Source organism: Erythrolamprus reginae, chromosome 4 (genome assembly GCF_031021105.1).
Source record: "Erythrolamprus reginae isolate rEryReg1 chromosome 4, rEryReg1.hap1, whole genome shotgun sequence".
NCBI lineage: Eukaryota > Metazoa > Chordata > Lepidosauria > Squamata > Dipsadidae > Erythrolamprus > Erythrolamprus reginae.
Genome location: NC_091953.1, coordinates 53,608,702 through 53,631,708, shown reverse-complemented (window position 1 = coordinate 53,631,708; position 23,007 = coordinate 53,608,702). Strand labels below are relative to the sequence as shown.

General features: G+C 37.2%; 2 protein-coding genes across 4 annotated transcripts in view; one reads left to right on the top strand and one right to left on the bottom strand.

Moving 5' to 3' along the window:
* The window catches only part of TMPRSS15 (transmembrane serine protease 15), a 128,679-nt gene extending 108,057 nt beyond the window's left edge, over positions 1 to 20,622 (top strand). Inside the window, exons 21-27 of the mRNA XM_070751550.1 lie at positions 675 to 767; positions 3,214 to 3,263; positions 5,484 to 5,658; positions 13,471 to 13,652; positions 13,859 to 13,954; positions 17,873 to 18,012; positions 20,464 to 20,622. Coding sequence (XP_070607651.1) covers positions 675 to 767; positions 3,214 to 3,263; positions 5,484 to 5,658; positions 13,471 to 13,652; positions 13,859 to 13,954; positions 17,873 to 18,012; positions 20,464 to 20,622 — 895 coding nt within the window. The remainder of the gene's footprint in view (positions 1 to 674; positions 768 to 3,213; positions 3,264 to 5,483; positions 5,659 to 13,470; positions 13,653 to 13,858; positions 13,955 to 17,872; positions 18,013 to 20,463) is intronic.
* A 1,579-nt stretch (positions 20,623 to 22,201) lies between these two features.
* Positions 22,202 to 23,007, bottom strand: part of CHODL (chondrolectin) — a 44,676-nt gene continuing 43,870 nt past the window's right edge. For 2 of the 3 annotated variants that reach the window (XM_070750283.1, XM_070750281.1), the window contains exon 7: positions 22,202 to 22,769. In XM_070750283.1, the coding sequence (XP_070606384.1) occupies positions 22,685 to 22,769 (85 nt within the window). In that variant the 3' untranslated portion in view covers positions 22,202 to 22,684. The remainder of the gene's footprint in view (positions 22,770 to 23,007) is intronic. The other variant, XM_070750282.1, reaches the window with a different exon arrangement.

Genomic DNA, 23,007 nt, shown 5'->3' with positions numbered 1-23,007 from the left:
TTTATTCTGATATTCAGTATAGAATTTGGTCTATATTTTCATGTTTTCAATATGCAAGAATAAAACATGAAGCTCCATATGTAGTACTATAACTTGTATATTAACATTGAATTATTATAGTGGTAACTGAATATCTAAATTATATCAAATTACCAGTATCTTCTCTCCCCTATAACTTTTTCCCCTACCACTATTCCAGCATTGTTATATTGGAACCCAGCTTAAGATTAAGTTTATGTTCATTTATAAATGCATGCATACTTTTTAATCACATGGAAATGGCTACAATATTTCCATATCTAGATCAGACAGATGGGTTCACAAATGCAATTTCTTAATTTTATATAGGGGAAACAATATCAATAAATAACTGAATCTATTTTAACCACCAGTTTGAAGAATTTGTAGCCCAAGTCCAATGTAAGTTCCAAACTGTATTAAATACCAAGTTTCTCTTTCTAATTCCTTCTGTAAGTAGTAGAAGGATTGGCATTTTGATTGTTCAGTTTAGTATATTTCTTCATAAGAGTAATCGTTTCCAATTGTGCTATAAAATATGTTTAATAAGTAATTTCTTTCATTCATATCATTAAACCATAAATAATATGGAACAATAATTTCTACATTTTGATTATAATTAAAAGGATATGTTTTAAGCAAAGTTTTTCCTTTAGAAATGGGAACCATTCATCTCCTATCACGTTTACTGGGGCAGGTCCATTTGTAGAAGTTAAAGCAAATAACAGCAACTTCATACTAACACAAAGGTAAGGATTTATAAATGACAGTTAAACCTGGTGAAATAAGTAAAAGTAAATAATTGAAAATATGGTTAGTGGGAATTTCTATTTTTTTTCTTTTTATTTTTTTTTTGCTCTTTAATTCACTTATTAGTTATGAGTAAAAGAGGGGCGGCATACAAATCTAAATAATAATTAATAATAATAATAATAATAACAACAACAACAACAACAACAAGTTCCACTGGAACTTGTGCCGGAACTACCATTTACCAGTGGCAAAGAACTGGTGGGATCATAAGCCCGAAAAAGTGGTCGAAAATGAGCAAGCAAAACAACTGTGGGACTTCTGACTTCAGACTGACAGAATTCTGAAGCATAACACACCAGACATTGTGATCGTGGAGAAAAAGAAAGTATGGATCATTGACATCACAATCCCAGGAGACAGCAGAATTGAGGAGAAGCAGCTAGAGAAATTAGTGAAATACGACAATCTAAAAATCGAGCTGCAATGACTCTGGCATAAGTCTGTGAAAGTGGTCCCAGTAGTACTTGGCACGCTGGGTGCAGTGCCAAAGGATCTCAGCGGACATTTGAAAACCATCGGAATTGACAAAATCTCCATCTGTCAATTGCAAAATGCCGCTTTACTAGGATCGGCAAACATAATTTGCCGCTACATCACGTAGTTCTAGGTGCTTGGGAAGCGCCCGACTGGTGATGAAATACAAAATCCAGCATAGTGATCTCGTTTGCTGTGTTGTACTGACATAATAATAATAATAATAATAATAATAATAATAATAATAATAATATGGAGATTTCCATATAAATGAACATTTAGGACAAAGTAACAGTCCCCTCACTGACGTCAACTGATGTGAATCAAAATAATGAGTTTTGTAACCACTTAATATTCTGATATTAATAATCAATTATTGTAATAGAATTTACAACAAGAAACTATGGCTATATAGTGGAAACAATGTGGAATCTGTTTGCCACCTTCTTTCTTCTGCACAGGCTTTCCTTTACCCCATACCCAATTCTCCAATAAAACACCAACCCTTGAATTTCCTAACAATTATTACCATAGTAAATCCTGTTTAGATTTTTGAGATCAGCCAAATCAGTTATGTGTTGCCATCTATCTTGACATATGAAGAATTGCCTGTTGTAAGATTTCTGTTGAACAAGAATTCAAAGGGATTTCTTGTATAAACAAGGCAGTAATGGATTACAGTCTGATAACAAGGCAAACAAATCAGCAATAAACCAGTACTGTGCAGTTCGGCACAAATACTGTTTGTTCCAGACATGACAAAAACTTACAAGGATTTCTTTTCTCAAACTCCATGATTCCCAACAACTACGATCAGATAAACTCCATGCTGCTAAGCTCGCATGCTGCCAATATAACAGCTGCTATAATTAAGTGAGCCCCACCCAACCAAAGGTGGATTCTCTATCGCCTGTAATAGTTCTTCAGTTGTTCTCTCCTATGCATAACTCTACACATGCGTGGGTCTAGCAATTAATCATACGAATCTACCAAAGATAATGGAGATTGGCTTCCTGAGCTGTCTGGCAAGCCCCCTTCCAAGTCACCCCCCACCTTCTTCTTCCGAGGAAACTTCACTACCTGACTCTGTCGGCAATAAAACAGGCCTATGACATGTTGATGTTTCCCCTGCATCCACCTCCACATTCCTTGGGCAGGAGCTGGGCCAGAGCTAACCACAACAACCCTGATCTAAATGTTTTAAACTGACTATGAGATGGCATCTATGACGAGGCAAAGAGCAATGCCTGTCATGACATCATAACATAAATCATGAGATTTACATTCTTTTGTCAGTTATTGTAACATCATTATACAGTTGTGCATATGTCAGCATTTTGACATAATTGTTTGCTATTGATAATATGTTTTAACTCCAGCAGTAGAGGTGAAGTTTGCTCAGAGCTCTGCTACTCCTCCTCTGCTTTGTTTTTCCTCTCTTGGATTTTAATCTTCTTGACTGATAAAATATCCTAAGGCATTTGAAAACTTGTAGTGATTGTAAAAGATCAGTTGATTCAGTCTGGCTACTGTGTCTTAATTTTTACCTCTCTTTACACCCAACATTTTGTTTTCTTTGGTCAGTTTCTCAACTTTTATGGAGAGTATTATATATGTAAAAGTAGTATTAACAGCAACAAGCATATAAAGTGATAGATAATTATCAGCCAGAGAATTCTAAAATGTATGCTTTTCTAGGATTAATTACTATGCATAACTATATTGGAAATAATTGGCTTTTTAAAAACATTCATCATCATAAAGAAGTCAAGTGATATTTTAGAGCATTTATAGTGCTTTACAATTTCCATTGAGAAATGCATGGAATATTGTCTTTTATTTTTAAAAAACATTCTGTGTGTCTTGGACTTAATTGCCTGATTTGTACTAAATACGGTCTCTTTCTAGAGTAAAGTGTTTGAATAATTCGGTGATTCATTTGCAATGCAGTGGTAAAGGTAAGTTTACAAAAAATTAAAAATTCAACATAAAAGGGTAATTATTTATGTTTCCCCCCCAATACATTACATTTTCTGTTTACATTGTTGGCTTTTTCCTCCTCAAAAAATATTTTTCAAGTCAATTATAGGATCCTTCAGAATTTATTCATGTATTTATGTTTTTAAGAATATAGTATTATTGCACTATTTTGTTCCATCACTTTATAAATATTTTAAATGTATTAACATGATAAAAAAAATACAGGAAGCATTTAGCATCAGGAAGGGAATTGAGAAGAACAAAACAGATTTTGTTTTTTTTTCATGTTGCTGTTATAATAGTTATAATAGTCTACCATTTCTCAATTAGACAAAATTCCAGATATATCTATTGAATAGTGCAAAATATATATCATACAGTTTGCTGAAAACCTTTGTTGTTATTGCTGAAACTTCAGAGTTATGTTTTGTTTTGTTTTTAGAATATTTTGAATTTGATTAATATTTGTTTGACTTTTTATTTTAAATGCTTTAAAAGCATTTCAGAAGGTATATTGATATTGTTTACCTTACAAATATCTTTATTTCATTGTTTCATAAGAATGGTTTAAATGTGAAGTTATTGAACTATGTAAAACAAAGGTGGACAAAAATTGTTACACTGTGGATTATACAATAAAGGTCAGGATATCTGTAAATCCCTTCAAAAATTAAACTAATTTTTTTTCTTACCATGATAATTTTTACTTTTTGTAATACCTTGAATTTCTACAGCAATATATTTTCCATTAATGAATAGGAATTGCAATAACAACAGGAACAATTTATACCAAAAATATTATTTACCCAACAATAGTTTTCATAGAAAATATACAGTAAACTAGATATACTGTAGAATAGAATAGAATATAATTTTATTGGCCAAGTATGAATGGACACACAAAGAATTTGTCTTGGTGCACATTCTTTCAGTGTATATAAAGAAAAGATAAGTTCATCAAGAATCATAAAGTACAACACTTAATGATAGGCCAGGTACAAATAAGCAATCAAATCATATTAGGAACCAGTCAATGTAAAAATCATCTTAAAATAATTCCAAAAATTAGATGATTATGAGAAGCCTTCAACATTAAGAATTAACTATCATAAATATTTAATAAAAATGTTACTTTGAGCATTATATTTATCTAGATTCGTGTCTACATGGGATAAATATGTGTAAGATCTCCATATATTTCTATATTGACCTAAGAAAAGGTTTTATATAATCTTAAACTTATGACAACTGAGCCCAAATTTTATATTCGTATATATTTTATATACTCCGAGTCTTTGGAGAGGGGCAGCATACAAATCTAATAAATAATAATAATAATAATAATAATAATAATAATAATAATAATAATAATAATAATAATATTGTTCACTTAACAAATTTTGCCCCATTTTATTACCTTTCTTGCCACAGTTACTAAGTGAATCACTGCAGTTTTTAAGTTAATAATATGGTTGTTAAGTGAATTTGGCTTTCCCGTTGACTTTGCTTGTCAGGAGGTTTCAAAAGGGGATCACATGACCTCAGGACACTGCAATCGTCATAAATATGAATCAGTTGCTGAATGTCTGAATTTTTACCATGGGGTGCTGTAGCAGTCATAAGTATATAAAAAGGTCACAAGTCACTTTTTGTATTCCTGCTGTAACTTTGAAAGTAATTAAAGAAACTGTTGTAAGAGAAGGACTACCTGTATTCAAGAAAGTATTCAAAACTCTATTACACAGTAGGTGAAATTAGCATATCTGATTACTGTGTTTTTTGCTCCATAAGATGCCTCTCACTGTAAGACACACCTAGGTTTAGAATAGGAAACTAAGAAAAAAAGAATATGTCTCTGCCTCCCAGTGGTATCTGGTATTCATCTGGCTAGTGTCCTTATAGCTAACAGCCAACAGACTACCTCTTCTGTGTATGTTGTCTCCGCTGGGGAATGCTGGAGCTTTGCCTCCAAGTAGCTGATTGGCAGTTGGATTGACCTTCCAGAATACCGCCAATGAGCTCTTCTAGGTGGCGGGGAATGGGCTGCCATTCGCTGCTGCTATCACTCAGGTTTATTCTATAAGATGCACAGACATTTCCATCCACTTTTGGGAGAGAAAAAAGTGTGTCTTATGGAGCGAAAAATACAGTATTTCTCAGAATGCATAATTTTCACTTTTTATTTTCCTTACCCATAGCTTGTGGAAAAAGGATGATTACCCAGAAATCTCAACCAAGAATTGTTGGTGGTTCTGATGCTCAAGAAGGGGCTTGGCCTTGGATAGTCTCACTGCATTTCGATTACAATCCTACTTGTGGGGCTTCTCTTATCAACAATGAATGGCTACTCACAGCTGCACATTGTGTCTATGGGTAACTTTATTTCCAGAATTCAACAGTTTTTATATTCCATACCTTCATGTATTTTTTAAAAAAACTTGGATGTCAGTATTTACCTGACCTTTCATGGAAAGTTAAAAGATGAGACAATGTACATATAGTTCTTCTAATAATATAAATACAGAATCATATCTTATATTTAAAATAAGATCAGCAACAGGGATGCACAGGAATTTAAATTTCTTATATCAATCAATTCTGCATAGAGTTTACTTGAATATCTACTATAATTATTAATAAATCCCAAAATATATAAAATGAATAAAAAACCATGTTCATAAAAAAGATTTTATTTTAACAATACTTAAAGAAAAGCACCAGTACTATGAGTGATACTTATTCAATAAAACTAGTCTGCAAAAAGATGAAGCACTATGAAAAAGACAGGAAATAATTGGAGTATTATTTACTTACTTACTTACTTACTTACTTACTTACTTACTTACTTACTTACTTACTTACCGTACTTACCGTACTTACTTACTTACTTACTTACTTTAATTTTTATGCCGCTTACAACATATTAGCAAAAGCACTTTGCTGGAGAGACGGAGTAACGACACGGACACAAGAGCTGGATTTAAACTGGGTCATTTTTATTAACATAAATTTGCATAATTTATTCATTACTTTGCATAAATTAGCAAATCAACTATGACCCGGAAATGGACCTGCAGGGTCAAACAAATACTTCCGGGGCGGAAATGACGTTATGACAAAAACATTCCTGGGCAACTCATGGGCGTATCTCGATGCAAGTCCAGGTGAGGGACCAGACCATCACCTGCGACCCTGCCATGCTTTGCATGAGGGGGGTCCCACCAGCTAACCCGAATCTGGGAATTAAAGGTGCAGGACCCAAAGACAGGTTCCCCCCAGCTGCTCAGGCAGACACTCCCTCCATGAGCTTGCGGAGAACCTGTCAATCATCCCCAAAGATGCCCAAGGGAGAACGCGCGGTTGCTAAACCACCCCAGTTTTCCGCCCCTAACCTGCCTACCCAAATGACCAAAGGTAAGCCAATTAACCTAATAAATGCAAGCACCCCCTAACCGCACATCCATCTCCTCAGTGTGGAATGGGCGAAAAAACAGCTCGGCTAAGAGGCAGAACTGCAAAAAATTCCCATTCGGCCCCCTAAGGGCGACCCCTAAGCACACTGCAAAATAGGGAGGGTGGGCGGGTGTCTGCTCGTGGCTCTGCTGTCCAGGCGAAAAGGGAGAGCCCCGGGCCTGCTGGCCCTTATATAGGGCAAGCAGGCCCCGCCCGGACCAATCAGCAGCCGGGCCAGTCAGGCCCGAACTCCCGAGCGAAGTCTCGCATCGAGAGACTTCGCTCCGGGTTCAAAATGGCGGCCGCCATGAGGGTCCGGTGTCTCCCGGTCCCTCCAGCAAAGCCTGCTGCCGGGTAAGTCTGGCGCCGCAATTTTAACAGAGCCGGCATATTGCCCCCACAATCCGGGTCCTCATCTTTTGCTGTCATCTGATAGCACAGATTTTTGCAAACTAGATGAGGTACCACTACATGAAATGAAGCATTTGCACCAGTACATTCCTTAAATAAACTAGCTCACATTTCAAATTTAGCCAATCACCTTATTTCTTTGAATCTAATTATCAGATCTTGGATTCTGATAAAAGCAACCGTATAATCTTATATTAATTAGATTTCCATCCTTCCTTTATTACTTTATAGTTAACTCAAACTGGTGAACACATACCTAATACTCTCTTCTCTTCTATTTTCCTCACAGTAACAATCCTATGTAATTATCTTATATCAATTATGGCACATGCAAGTATTTCAAGAACTTATTTATCTTCCTATATCTAATATTTGTCATAGGAGACAATGAACTATGGGAAATGTCTGAGAAGAATGTAATAAACACTCTTATTCCTGAAGTGCACTAGAGTGCCTTCCGTCCTCTGTCCTATTGCTCTCCTATATCTTTCTTCTATTCCTATATCTCTTCTTCTATTCCTTCATTGATATGTTCTATTCCTATAACTTCTATTCTATTCTTTCTTAGATATATTTTACTATGAGTATATCCTCTATAACCTTCATCATGTATTTTACTATGTATATATCCACTAAAACCCTCATTGTGTATTGGACAAAATCAATCAATCAATAAAAAAAATAAGAGGAAATATTTTGTTTATAGAAAGGGAAACAGGACAATCTTGGGGGTCCAAATGTATTAACTGGCTCTATATCAAAAAAGAGGCCCACCTATGAATATTAAAATATGTATACCCTCATTTTAAGGAATGCATCTTAGAGCTGTAAGAAATATTACCGCTAATGCTTTTAAAACATTAATTAGGAGTTGCTTGGAAATTTTTCCCGGCTCCATCAGGACTGTTCACATTATGCATTGCAGAAGCTTTTCTATAGCATATTAAAATGTGAACTTTTTCTCGTAATGTTACTAATATATTCAAAGCATTTCATTACTAAAAATGGAATCCAAGGGTGGTGATTATTCAATTACTTTCCACCTTACATCTCATTAGTTACAATACAGTTATAAGTAAATCAAGAATGATTTAATGTAGTTATCTGCATTATAAAAGCTATACAAGCCTAAGTGTTCCATTTTAAATACAATATAGTGTATTCTTCTGAAGTTTTGCCAGATGTGTGATTAAAAAATGGCTTATAGGAAAAGAACTTAACCATCCATAACCAAGTAAATGTGAATAATAAATGTTCATATTTGTCTCATTAGAATTTGCAATATATGTTATCAGCAACAATGGTACTCAGCCTTGCGCTAGCATATTCTATGATGCTTTTATGATTCTCTATCATAATCTGAACTACTCCTATCCTAATAAAGGCCATTAGCTCCTCTGTTTTCAGAGCTATCTTGTTGCATATATATTAGATTTCTCCACTCTCAGCTATATCACTGCTGGCATATTATTGCTCAAAAGCAAGACACATTTTTCATAATCAAACAGTTAATCTTATTCTTCATTTTATACTTACCACATTGTCAGACATTATCTCCCTAAGGATGCAATGTGATTCAACACAGTAATATAAATAGACATGAAGCAATAAACCTGGAAACAATGTTCAAATTTGTGATCCCATTGCCCACAAATTAGCGTGGGTTCTTTAATCTATATGTTGTTCAATTCTACAGTGTATTACAAACATTATAGATTTTGTGTAAAAAATGTGAGTTCTTTATTAAATGTGGTAAATATATTTATTTCACAGAAACTAGTATCATCTAGAGCCGAGGTGGTGCAGTGATTAGAGTGCAGCACTACAGGATACTTTAGCTAACTGTAGTTGTTCTAGTTGTAGTTCAACAGTTCAAATCTTACCACCGGCTCAAGGTTGACTCAGCCTTCCATCCTTCCAAGGTGGGTAAAATGAGGACCCAGATTGTTGGGGGCCATATGCTGATTCTGTAAACCATTTAAAGCAGACCTGGGCAAGGGGTGGCCCACAGGCCGCATTCGGCCCGCCCGCTGTTTGTAACTGGCCCACCTGCAACCCCCCCATGCAGTCTTCTCCAAAGCTGCACAGAGGAGCTGGGTGTCGGAGTCGATGGGGGAGCAGCAAGGAAAGTTTGAAGAAGTCTTCCGCCTGCAAAGGTTTTTCCTTCGCAGGTGGAAGAGGTGCATGGCGAGGCGCAGAAGTTCACCCTGAGGCAGCCCTGAGGGAGGAGGCAGGTATTGCGCCCACAGGAGGTGGTGAGTTTCCATGCCCGCTCACTGAAGCACCTCCGAGGCTGAGGTAATGGAAGGCCTGCCAAAAGCCGAGCTGGGCACAACACACACACACACACACACACACACACACACACACATGCCTCCTCTTCCTCTCTGAGTTGCCAGCTCCCATTTTCAGAATGGGGACTGAATGAGAGTCTGGGATTGGAGGGTGGAGGCTTGTCGGGCGAGTCCTCCATGGGCAGAGAAGAGGGAGGGTGAAAGGAGTCGATCGTGCTAGGTTGGCTCGGCTGGCTGTAAAACTGGGAAGTTGTGCATGAAACCGGAGGATAAGCTCAGAAGTGGGGGGGGGGGGTAGGCTGCTGGCTGGTCCCCAGAGAGACAGAGCTGGAGGCAGAGAGACAAGAGAGAAAAAGAGAGGGGGGACTGAGAAAATGATGGAAAGAACGAGGGAGGGGAAGAACAAAAAATGAGAGAGAGAAGGGGAGAGAAGGAAAAGGAGAGGGAAGAGAAAAACAGAAATGAAAGGGAGAGACTGAGAGAGAAGGAAGAGCAAAAAGGGAAGGGAAAAAAAGAAAAATTAGAAAATGATTGAGGCAGAGAATGAGAGGAAAGAGAGAGAAACAAGAGAGAGAGAGAAGTGACTCTTGATTTAAAGCATATGGTAAAAAGCACCCAAAGAATAAGAAAGAAAGAAAAAACTCAGCCCTCACCTGTTTTTGGAAATGGTTCAACAGTATACACACACACACACACACACACACACAAAGGGGGGAGGAGACAGAGATGGAAAAAGAGAGGGGAAGTGAGAGAGGGAGGAATGAGGGGAAAAGGGAGAAAGAGGGAGAAATGAGAAACAAATGAGAGAGAAAGGGGGGGAGAGAGAGAGGAGTACTCAGAAATGAGAGAGTGGTAGAAATTTGAGGAGGGATGATTGATTATTGTTCTGCTGGGCTTCTCGTTGCGAGCCCCCAATTAAATCCAAAAAGAGAAATTCAAACAAACACATTTGTAAAGGAACTAACTGTTAGTCAGTTAAAGTGCTCTCCCACAAGTCAACAGCCTTGAACGCTGTAAGGAACACAAAGCAAAAACAGAGCAGAGAAAAGGCAGCTGTGAAGACATCATAGCTACCCCCCTTTTCAGAGTCCTTGAGTCAAAACTTAACTGAGTTAGTCCGAGAGTCCTGGAAAAACTTTGAAACAGGTCAAAGAGTCCTTGTGAAATCCTGATGTAAAACGCAGTTCTCATGATCATCAAACGGATAAACTTCTACGCCTAGAGGCAGCAATGCTGGCTATTTAACAGCAGCCCCATTAGCCTAATTACCCCGGCCACAGGTGATCTCCCTTATTTCCTGTAATATTTACGCAGTTGTTCTTTCCTTGACATCACCCTGCGTCTGTGCACATCTATGAATGTCTCCTCTTCAGAATCTAATGATGATAAGGAAGATGATTCACTAACGGGGCAATTATCTAATGGGCTGCCTGTCCTTACCTCCTCCGTCAACCCCACTTCACTTTCAGAATCCCCTCCCCCAGACGCTTTACTGTCGGAAGCAGCCGGCAGCAAAACGGGGCTCTGACAATGGGAGGATTCGCTCACATCAACCCCCACAGTCCTTGGAGCAGAAGCTGGCCCATTATTAAATATGAATTGACTATGGAATGATGGTAAAAGATATATTTAGGTGTTGTTCAATATTAGGATATATTAATTCATAAAATTGGATTAGAATTTTAGAACTATATAGAATTACATGGGTAAAATTAATGGATGATACATAGGATAAATAAGGGGTTTATGATATGTACTGTATGATTTTATTACTTTGCATTATGAATATATATATATATATATATATATATATATATATATATATATATATATCATAGATTTTCACGGGTACATGTATGACGGTCTTGGTATATTCAGGTTTCTTCCCGTGTAGGATTCAGAAATTTCTGGCGATGTTTCGACGAGGTCCCACTCGTCATCTTCAGGCTGGTGCTTCTGTCCTTGTTCTTGTGTTCGCCCTAGAACAAGGACAGAAGCACCAGTCTGAAGATGAAGAGTGGGACCTCGTCGAAAAAATTAATTGCCCACCCCTGGTTTAGAGAGAGCTGTAAAAGCACTATGAAGCGGTATATATTTTTTTAAAAATCTAAGCAACATTGGCTAATTTGAGAAATTGTTTGGATCTAATAAACAGATCGAAAAGTGATCCTTAAGAAATTGAAGAATTATTAGGCTACACCGACATATTAAAAAAATCATGAACTTCTGTATTGCTGATAAGTAATATAAATGGAAGTGAGAATAAAATCTTGGAGAATGAAGCTTGACTCAATGGAGTATTTGACTTAATAATGTAGGTAGCATATCTAAGCAATTTTACATATAATTTTGACTTTGGCCAACCATATACCTGACCAGAATAGGATGGGCCCCAAATCTGCTGGCAGAGGTGATTTTTCAAAACCTAACGAAAGACATGACAGTGGAGGTGGTATGAATTTCTTGGGGAAGTTGATTATAATGGGCCAGAATTGCAACAGAGAAGGCTCTACCCCTAGATCCTGCCAGGCAGCATTGCTTAGCTGACAGGATCTGGAGAAGGCCAACTCTGTGGGACCTGATTGGCCATTGGGATTCATGAGGCAGGAGATGGTTCTATAAGTAAACTGATCCTGTAGGGCTTTATAGGTCATGACCAACACAAATATGAGTATACATATATTTTTATATAATGATGCATATTATATCCCTATATGTTGTCTTAAATATCTTATACTAGTGACAAAAGAGAAAATAAAATAGAATACTGTACTATTTGACAATCACACAGTTGAAAGGATAAATAGGGTCCTCAACCATTTATGTGAGAACTGATCAAAAATAATTTGTAATTTTAAGTCATTTACAAAAACCTACTCTTAGCTTACCAGAAATTTGGAAATATTAGTTGCGGCGCAGGCGGAGTAACAGTCGGACACAAGGTGTGGGTATAAATAGGGTCACTTTTATTAAACAAATTCAAATTAACTATTTAGCCAATTAACCACGTGACCTGCAAAGGTGCATAAATCAAATGGGGGCGGAGTTAACTTTGCAACAAACTCACTTGAGCAACTCTAGGGCGAAAGCTCCTTGCCTGGGTGCAGGGTCAGGTAAAATTACACCTGCCCCCTGCCCAATGCCACGCCCCCACGGCGTGTGGGATGGCTCGCCACTGGTCTCTGATACGCCACAGGCAGCGAGCCACAGGAGCGACCCCCTCCCCGAACCCAAGCCGGTCGAGCCCTGTACTCCGAGAAGGAGATCGCCCCTCACCTCAGTAGAGGTGCCCCTAAAGGAGATCACACAGTTGCTGCTTACGCCCATTTCCGCCCCCTTTCCGGCCGTCCCCCCCCAGTGACCTTGAGGGGGGGGCGCTAGTTGGTTAGACCACCCCCTAACCACACACTCCCACGCACAGAGTGGAGTAGGCGAAAAAACAGCCACAATTCGGCCAATTCCTTGTGACTGCAAAAAATTCCTACTCGGCCCCACCGAGGGCGACCCATCATATGCACCCTGTAACAGAGGGAGGGTGGGCGGGTGTCCAGCGCCGGCGGGCAGGAGACACTGCGCCACGAGGCAGCCCCTTTTATAGGGCTGCCTACCTCCTGCCCGGTTCACTGGGTGACCACGCACCCAAACGACGCGCTGCGGCCCCCGGGGATGACGTGGGGGCCGCAGGCTCCGCCCCAACATGGCGGCCTCCTTCCCCGGCCCACGCCGCAACCCTCGCCAGCGGTGAGTCGCCGGCGGCAATGTAAGACAAGAATAAGTAATTTGAGGACTCTTAAAAGTTTGATCCCCCACATACTGTATATGACTGGTGGAAAGAGAATGTGGGACTGGTATCCAAAATAGCTGGAGGTTTAAACCTATCACTGACTCCTAGCAATACTGAAATCAGTTAAAGTTGTGTTTGAAATGAAGATATTGTGTCTATGTGGTTCAAATGTTAGAATATACAAAAATTACATTTCACAAACTATTTCAAGCCATAATTTAAGCATGTGTTATTTTGAATTAGGAGGAATTTAAAACCATCTCGGTGGGAAGCATTTCTTGGCCTGCACACAAATTTCAATCTATCATATCCTCAAACAGTGAAACGAAAGATTGATCAGATTATTATCAATCCTCACTATAATAAGCGATCAAAAGACAGTGACATTGCTTTGATGCGTCTCCAATTTAGAGTGAATTACACAGGTAAAATTATTTTCTATTGCAGCTTTGCCCTTGGGTTATTAACAGATTAGGATCTAAATCTATGAGATATTTTTAAAAATTACTATATCCAATAAAAGTGATAATCCTGCTAAATTTGAGGCTTTTTTAATCAGCAAAACAATTTGTGCAATGTTATCATTAAAGACTGGAGAATGCAGTTATAATTGTTCATTTCTTTTATGCAGATTATATTCAGCCCATTTGCTTCCCAGAAAAAAATAAACAATTTTTGCCAGGCACTAAATGTTCTATTGCTGGCTGGGGACAAACCACACAGGAAGGTATGTTACTTTAGTGTTAAATCTTTTTCTTCATTTTATTAATTTTCCTGATGCAATCGTTTTTACTTAGAGTTTAAAAACATTTCTCTTTCAGATGTATCAACTGTCATTACATTAGAGTACATTTTATGAAACAGATCAATTGAAGCTTTGTATTAATTTTCCATCCAAAGCAATGGTTGGGAAAATGTATATAAGTGGTTGTCTTTCAAAAACAAACTTTGATTATATATATATACACACATATATATATATATGTGTGTGTGTGTGTGTGTGTGTGTGTGTGTGTGTGTGTGTATGTATGTGTATGTATATGTGTATATATATATATTGTGTAAATATTACATTAAAAGTAGAAAAAGAAAACCACTAAAATTGCTGGCCTCTCATATCAAAGGACTAGCTAAATACCTGTGCTCCGCTATGGAACTACGGTATTTGATCAGGTTTGATAAATTGACATTTATAGCTTTAAAATCAATGTGTAGTTATGATCGGCCTCTCCTCTCCCTTTCTCTTTCTCAGGCTTGCCCCACAGAGGCCTCTCCTCTCCTTCAGGCCTGCCCCACAGAAGTATCTCCTCTCCCTTAGGCTGACCCCATTGATCCTCTCTTCTCCCCTTCTCTCCCTCAGCCTTGTCCCAAGAAATGTGTCCTATCCTATCCCCTTCTCTCCCTCAAGCTTGCCCACGGAAGCCTCTCCTATGCTATCCCCTTCTCTCAGCCTTGCCCCACAGAATCTTCCCCTATGCCGTTCTCTGCAGTTATTTTCAAGTTGGGAGGGGGAGTAGAATATCTAACTAATTAGCATCAGAGCATGTTAAAAAATACTTTTTATAACCTGTCTACTGACTTGGAGATGAGTTTCATGATACATGTGTGCAGCTTCCTTACTTGTGTTTTCCTAATCACATCCTAAACACATTCGTTTTCCTAATCACCTACAGGTCTTTACAAAAGATTTGTAAATCTTTTTCTGCACTTTTTGCCTCTTTTCCTTTTTAACTGGTGTTACAGTTCATCTGAACTGAGAAGAAAATAAGTGGGGAGGAATCTGTCTCTGCCTACCAACATCCATTGGTATTCATCTAGCTAGCGTCCCTGTTGATATGTGAGAGCATTGAGGGTTGTTTGAAAACAGAAACTGTATTTGTTGTTTGAGCAAGAAGGAGAGAGGAAGGAGTCTGTGCGTGGCTTAGCTCAACTGTTCTGTAGTAGAGCTGTTTGCTGTTGTGAAAGCAAAAACAAAACTGAAACTCCTCTACTTGTGTTTTGCATTTGGATCAGTCCTTTCTTCATGAGCATCTAGAAAGCAAGAGGAACATATGTGGCAAATTTCATGTTTGTCATCTTTACAGTTCTGGAGATTTCGTGATTAACGCATGAGTGGTTTTCACTTTTATATATATAGATAAACTAATCATAAAGTGGTAAAAATTCCCATACAAAAGCAGTTTTCAATGATTAAACAGAAAATAAAAATAAATAGGATTAAAACAGATATTATCATAGAAAATTCATTTTTTATTTTAATAAAGGCATCTCGAATAACCAGATATTAAGTGAACTACATAAAGAATACATATTATTGACAATAAATTAGATTTAGAGTAGAAATACATTTCAAACAATGGAAGCCACCACTGAGAAGTCCTTACTCATTATTCATAATTGCAATTCATATCACACATAGCCAAGGAACATATAACATGGCCTAAAATAATGTACCGTATTTTTCGGCGTATAAGACACACCTTTTTCCTCTCTAAAGGAGGCTGAAAATTTGGGTGTGTCTTATGCTCTGAATGTAGCTTTTTTTGAAGGTTTTTTTTCAGCCTAATGAGGCACTAACGATGTTCCCAGCTCTTACTGGCTTGCAAACTCTTTCATTGTTTATCTCTCCGAAGAATGTTTTCCAAGCCCTAAGTCTTTGCAGTTTTTTTTTCATTGCTCTACTTACTCCAAATGTTTCTTTCCAGTCCTTACGAGATGCTAACAATGACGCTAACTATGTTTCCCGCTCTTACCGCCTTGAAAGTTCTTTCATTGTTACTCTCTGAATAAGGTTTTCTTAAGTCCTAACCAGGTTTTTTTTAAAGCCCTAGCTAAGGCCAACCAGACTAAGGATGCTAACCAGATGAATATCTGATAGGCAGACTCCCCCCCCCCCCCTATTTTCCTTCCCAAAAACTAAGGTGTGTCTTATACTCCTGTGTATCTTATACTCTGAAAAATACGGTAAGTAGATTGCAGGAAACATATAAACATATAGAAAGGCAATCCTGGTATTCCAAGTGGCTTTAAATTTAACCCCTCTACCCCCAAACAATCTGAGAAAGAATGCAGTTAAACAGGTAAAACTAGTTTGCTAAGTAGTGCAATGCCTTAGAATGGTTGTTTTTCAGTTATGCATAGATCTTCCCTTTAGCATATTCCTTGGCCTCCTGGTAGGATTTGCAGTTAATAACACATATATTTATTTTTCAATTGCAAAGCACAGAAATTTTTCTAAATTGGGATCAATGAACTAAAACTACAATATAATATGAAAAATACACATAATGTCACCTGGGTCACAGGCCATCAAGCTGACCGTGTACAATAAATGTCTTTTGCAGAACAATATTTAAATATACTAATAAAGTGAAGAACAAGCATCATGCAACACTTTGTAGACTAGATTTATCAATCATGGCATAAATGGTAATGGACTATAGCCTACCTCATTAAAGGAATACAGTGATGCACGAAATGTTGTGCTCAGTTGTTCCTACACCCATGGGTGCAAAGGATAAAAATTATAAACAATATATGCCATAATCAATCTGTTTCACTTTAAGGATCCCACATCTATCAGATATTCTATTCTTCCAGCTGGAATGTACTTATGTCAGAATCACTGAATGACACACCTTTCTATTAAAAAAGCAGAAGTGAGAACTAATATGTATTATGCCTATGTATTGTATTAATATTATGATTCTCTGTAATTACAAATTCAAAAAAAATATTAAAAGGTCAACCCTGTAAGTCAGGGATGGAATGTCACATCACCTGATAAAGTATGTTTTTTTAGAACTAACTTTTTGATCTTGACAAGCAAAAATAGATAAGGGAGGGGGAGAACAGTTGCTATGCAAGTTAAAAGTTAGAAAACTGTAAGAGCTCCTTATCCAGGCCGTTCTGTGATCCCTTAATAATCAGCTGCTATAATCCACTATGGATTTTGTCTACAACTATACTGAATTGTGTCCTGCAATATTACAACTGTGCTGTGCAGAGGTAGGTTCTTCCAATTTGAATTGGTTCACCTGAAATGGTAGCAAGCGGCTGGTGATGTCATGATGAGGTCATGGAACTGGTTCGGTCAGCGCCAGACTATCGGTGCTGCCATCTTTTTATTTTGAGGGGAAATTTTTTTTGAATGTTTATTTTTCTCCTGAGCATGCATAGGACCAGTTTCCAGAACTGTGCATGCAGTTGTCATCTTGCTTTTGGATTTTTTTGTGGCTGGAGGGATTTTTTGGCACTGCACAATGTGTGTGCCTGCAATGCACGCCCATGGCCATGAGGCATACCCACATAGCACGGGAGGAAGCAAACCTTAAGGTAAGTTAGACCCCACCCCTGGTGCTGTGCATGAATAGAAGCTCTATCTGGTTTCTGTGCAGCTTGGAGAACTGCACAGAAACCTTTTCCATCTGTTGCAAACGGAAGCTTGAGCTGGAAGGTGAAGACCAAAGTGGTAAGAAAGCCACATTACTTACATGAGATGAAGCTGAAATTGCAATGGGTCTTTCATGGGTCTGCTCTGGAGGAAAGTTATAGACTATAGGAATGACTGAATACTATATAATATTTGACTTACGTGATGTGTATCATTTCATCAACAATGCATATACTTCTGGTTTTCAAATAGATTCAATGTCAAATATATTGCAAGAAGCAGAAGTCCCTCTTATAACACAGCAGAAATGCAAGGAACTGATGCCAGAGTACAATATTACTGAAAACATGATATGTGCTGGGTATGAGAAAGGTGGAATTGATGCTTGTAAGGTAAATGGTAACAGTTTTTGCATTATCATAGTATAGTTAATAAAATATCAGTTTTTCTGATTTTCTTTCATAATAGCAATAGCACTTAGACTTATATACTGCTTTGCAGTGCTTTTACAGCCCTGGCTAATTACTTTACAGAATCAGCATATTGCTCCAAACAATCTGGGTAATCATTTTACCCACTTTGGAAAGATGAAATCAACGTTGAGCCCAGTGAGATTTGATTTGCCAAATTTCAGTTAGCCAGCAGTCAGCAGAAGGACTGCAGGACTGCATTCTAACCACTGTGTCTCTGTGGCTCTTAAAGTAATAAATAATGTAAACTTTATAGATACCAATGAGATAAATGTAAAATTATAAGGGATGCTTATCATAATTACATCATTGCTATTATATTCTGATTTCATATACCACTGTATATTACTTGGAATTAGTTTGAAGAAAATATTTTGAACATTTAGAACGCCATCGTCTAGGAAATAATGAACTAATTCTTATTATTACAAATGATGTACTCTTATCAAAGCCAATGTACTTTGCCCTATGTTCAGCAAAATGCTTTCCACATGGCAACCAAAACTATTTTCTCCTGTACTGAAACCAACTAGAAATGAAGCTAGGTTAATACATTTCTGCCCAGATTCAAATCCATTATTCAAACATGCCACTATTGCTGGCCAGGTATTCTGTCTGGATAATGGTTACCAATTGATGAATTCCCCATTCTGCATATGTTTGGAAAGGAAGCTATCACTTTCCTTTGCTTGGGATAGGGAGGTGCATCTTTGAGGTCATGTAGTTTTCACTGCTAAGAGTTTTTGCATAAGCCCTTTGCTGGTACAAGCTGAAACTCTTCCCAGTAAGATAACTCAGCACAATGAGGTATCACAGATTATTTTATTACAGGCATCCACACAATAACTCACGGTTATGATACGATTCTTCTGCAGTATAATCTTTCACATTGTGCATTGTTGCTTCTACATGCTGGCTGGCTTAGTGAGTGAAGACAAAAGATCCGCTGGAATTCTCTCTCCAATTACCCCTCATCCCAGGTCAGAGCCAATAGCAACAAACAGATTTGGTCACATGTAAAACTACATTACCCAGAGTGCAATTTCACTACGTTCCCCTAATGCAATGTCTTAAAGAAACACACCTAAATAAAGTGATACCTCTACCTAAGAACACCTCTATTTATGAACTTTTCTAGATAAGAACTGGGTGTTTAAGATTTTTTTGCCTCTTCTCAAGAATCATTTTCTACTTACAAACCCAAGCCTCCGAAACTAACCTGAAACGGCAGGGAGAAGCCTCCGTGGGGCCTCTTTAGGAATCTCCTGGAAGGAAACAGGGCCAGAAAAGGTGGGGAGAAGCCTCTATGGCACCTCTCTAGGAATATCTTAGGAGGAAACAGGGTCTCTACCCTCCCTGCAGTTTCCCCAATCGCACACATTATTTGCTTTTACATTGATTCCTATGGGAAAAATTGCTTCTTTTTACAAACTTTTCTACTTAAGAACCTGGTTACAGAACGAATTAAGTTCGTAAGTAGAGCTACCACTGTACAATCTTACTAGCACAAGGCAACAGAAAAAAGTATTACTTTTTTTTCCTAAAGGAAAAAATAGTAGTACTATTGTCAGCTCAACAAGGGAGAGAAGTAGGTAAGGAATTTATTTATTTATTTAATTTGACTTCTATGCTGCCTAATCTGGGCGGCTTATCACGATATAAAATTACAAACAACAATAAAAAGAAGTCAAGGGGAAAAAACCAATCTAAGTTCTAAAACCCTAATTAAAACTCGTAGTAGAATAACTCAATGATGCATACATACCACTCATCTGTAGTTGAATTGTTTGTTGATTTAGGGCCCCCAGGCCTGTCAGCATAGCCAGGTCTTTGTGGCCTATGAAAAGCCAGCAGGGTAGGAGCAGTACAGACATCAGAGGGGAGTTGATTCCATAGAGCCGGGGCGGCAACAGAGAAGGCCCTCCCCCATGGTCCCACTAATCTACATTGCTTAGCTGATGGGACCTGGAGGCGGCCAACTCTGTGTGCTCTGATTGGTCTCTGGGAGGTATGTGGCAAGAGACGGACCCATGGATAATCTGGCCCTAAGCCATATAGAGCTTTATAGGTAATAACCAACACCTATAATTTATTTCAGTGAATTTATCTCACTGAAACATTTCCTGCCCATGGCTAACAGGTTGAGTATAGGATCCTTATGAAAGACATTTCTTTCTTCAGTACTTATACCGTATAAACATCATGACATAACTTTTACACAGGCACAGTATTTTTCATTTAAACTTATGACTTACAGAGAAGCTTACAGAAATATTACATAAAAAAACTGACAGTCATCTTATTAAACAATTAAATTCATAGTAATAGTGTTGTCAACAATACCAATATTTTATTTTTTCTTTGTCATTTCAGGGAGATTCTGGTGGGCCTCTGATGTGTCCAGAGAATAAAAAGTGGTTTCTAGTTGGTGTAACATCTTTTGGCTACAAGTGTGCACTTCCAAATCGCCCTGGAGTTTATGTAAACGTTTTGAAATTTGTAGACTGGGTAAAACATACCATTAATTATTAGAATTTATTTTTTAATTCCTTTGACTAGAAATGAGTGTTTCATGAGTACTGCTAATCTGAATTTGTATCCTGTATCCTGAATTTTTGCATAAACTATACATACGCTTTTCATTGTGTACTTTCTTAATAAACTCAGTTAATAGGAAATGATTAGGGAGGTATACCACTGAGGTTTTTTGATTAGAGCCTTAGTAAAGACAAATATACTGCAAGGTGTATGCATACTGTATGCAAAAATTCAGGATACAGTACTGATTGGCAGTACTCATGAAACTCTCATTTCTAGTCAAATGAATTAGAAAATACTATGGATTGAATCATTCTAACAAAATATGTAATTTTCTATTCTCAGTTTAAGTTTAGATGTGTGGTTTTTTCCTGCAAAGCATGACAGAATAACCAAACAACTACTGCATTTACTATAAGATGGAAATATTTGAAAAATAACTCATAGCTATACAGACCAGCTTTCTATTGAAATCAATGGGTTATGCTTTTATACTATTTATGTGAAATCACATATGCATATTTTTTCATTCATTTTAAATCACGCCGTTGGAATTTGTTAAAAACATTCTTGTAATTTAAATAAAATAATCTACATTTAGATAACAATTATTACAAATTCAGAATGAGAAAAAATCAGCTTGTAAATAAATCAATAGTCATTAATACAATACTAATATTATTATTATTATTTGATTAGCCATTTTTAATATATAATTCTCAGAGTATGATTGTTAAGACAAACAAATAATCAACTTTTCTCTTGAAAACTGCAAGAAATAAAGTACCTATCGCATATGAGATCTCACAAGCCTGAATTTACATATTTAGAAATATCATTGTTTTCAATAGAAGCTCTTTCTCATATACAAGACAGACAGACAGACAGACAGAAAGAATGGATGGATGGATGGATGGATGGATGGATGGATGGATGGATGGATAATGGATGGATTTTTGGAACAAATATTTGAGAGTGGATTCAATATGCACTGTATACTTCGTCTCAGTTCCATTGCAGCACAAGTACTTCTGCTGTTAATACATGTTTTCCATGTTGGCCAAGACACAGAAAACTCCCAGCATCATTTTCTTATTTTAAGAAATGACCAGCTAGGTAGGTAGGGAGGGAGGGAGGGAGGGAGGAAGGAAGGAAACTCCATGATGGTGTGTACATTTCATGATATTAAAGTGATTAAGAGATACAGTAGCATTTCTAAGTGGCGTCAAGGTGACCTCTTTTCCCCACAATTTTTAAAAAACAATAACTCAAGAACAGAACAAGATACCAGTATGGAATAAGTTGTCAACCATACCATTTCTGCCATTGCTTGTTCCAACAGTAAAGCATATATAGGAAAAGCTACTTTCTCTTTCAGCTTGTTTTCAGGGAATTGAATGTACTAATTCTACTATTTTTGTACAAATTAATATGACCTGAGTAGAATAATTTGTGCTAATATTGGACAAGCATTATCAAAAATAGATGGTAGCAAAGAATAATCAAGTACTGTGCATCATTTCTTTCCCTTAAAAAAAGGTCTCATCACTCAAATGAATAACACTGATAAATATTTTTACATATATGATATTACAATGAGTATATTTAGTGTATAATTTTTATGCAAAGATAAATTATCAATAAACTGTAAAGTCATATCAGCTGGAATTACAGTCTCATTCGTGAGAAATAATACAATATAAATGAAATCAATAATGGAAATAAATGCTAAAGGTTAAATGAGAAATATTTGGTCTACAACTGACACATGGAATGAATTCAAATTGTTCCGTCTATCTCATTAGTATTTGTATCCAAGCTACTTTCCTTAGCAAAATAATCATATTCATATTTTCTTTTAGTCGGCTATGTTTGCTATGGGATTAAAAACCAAAAACCATGAATAAGAAATGATCCGAGCAATAGCCTCTGGGGGGGAGCTTCCACTTCATTCTGTTGATCTGTTGCAATTTCAAGCCATTCCAAACTAATATTTAACAAGACAATCTAAGTGATCCTGAAAAGTATCATTACTGCTTTCTTTTCAGCCAGTTTTCTATACTTCCAGGTTACTGTCCTTTCTTGGGTTCTTGGAAATCCACAGCGTTGACTGATCAGGACTGGTTTTTGTTCTTCCTTTACTGGAAAATTAAAAACACAAATCCATGGCTGTACATTAGGTTTACATAATTTCACATATTCAGCTAGAAACTCTTCAATAAAGGAGCGTGGTAAGGAATATGTTGTAAAAAAAAACCCTGAATATTTGTATTAGGAATATTGCTTCATTGCCCTGGTTCAAACATACTACATACTGTACATATAGCTTAAACCTGATCTTAGAGATAAGGAAGAAAGTTTCACAGCCCACACAATATT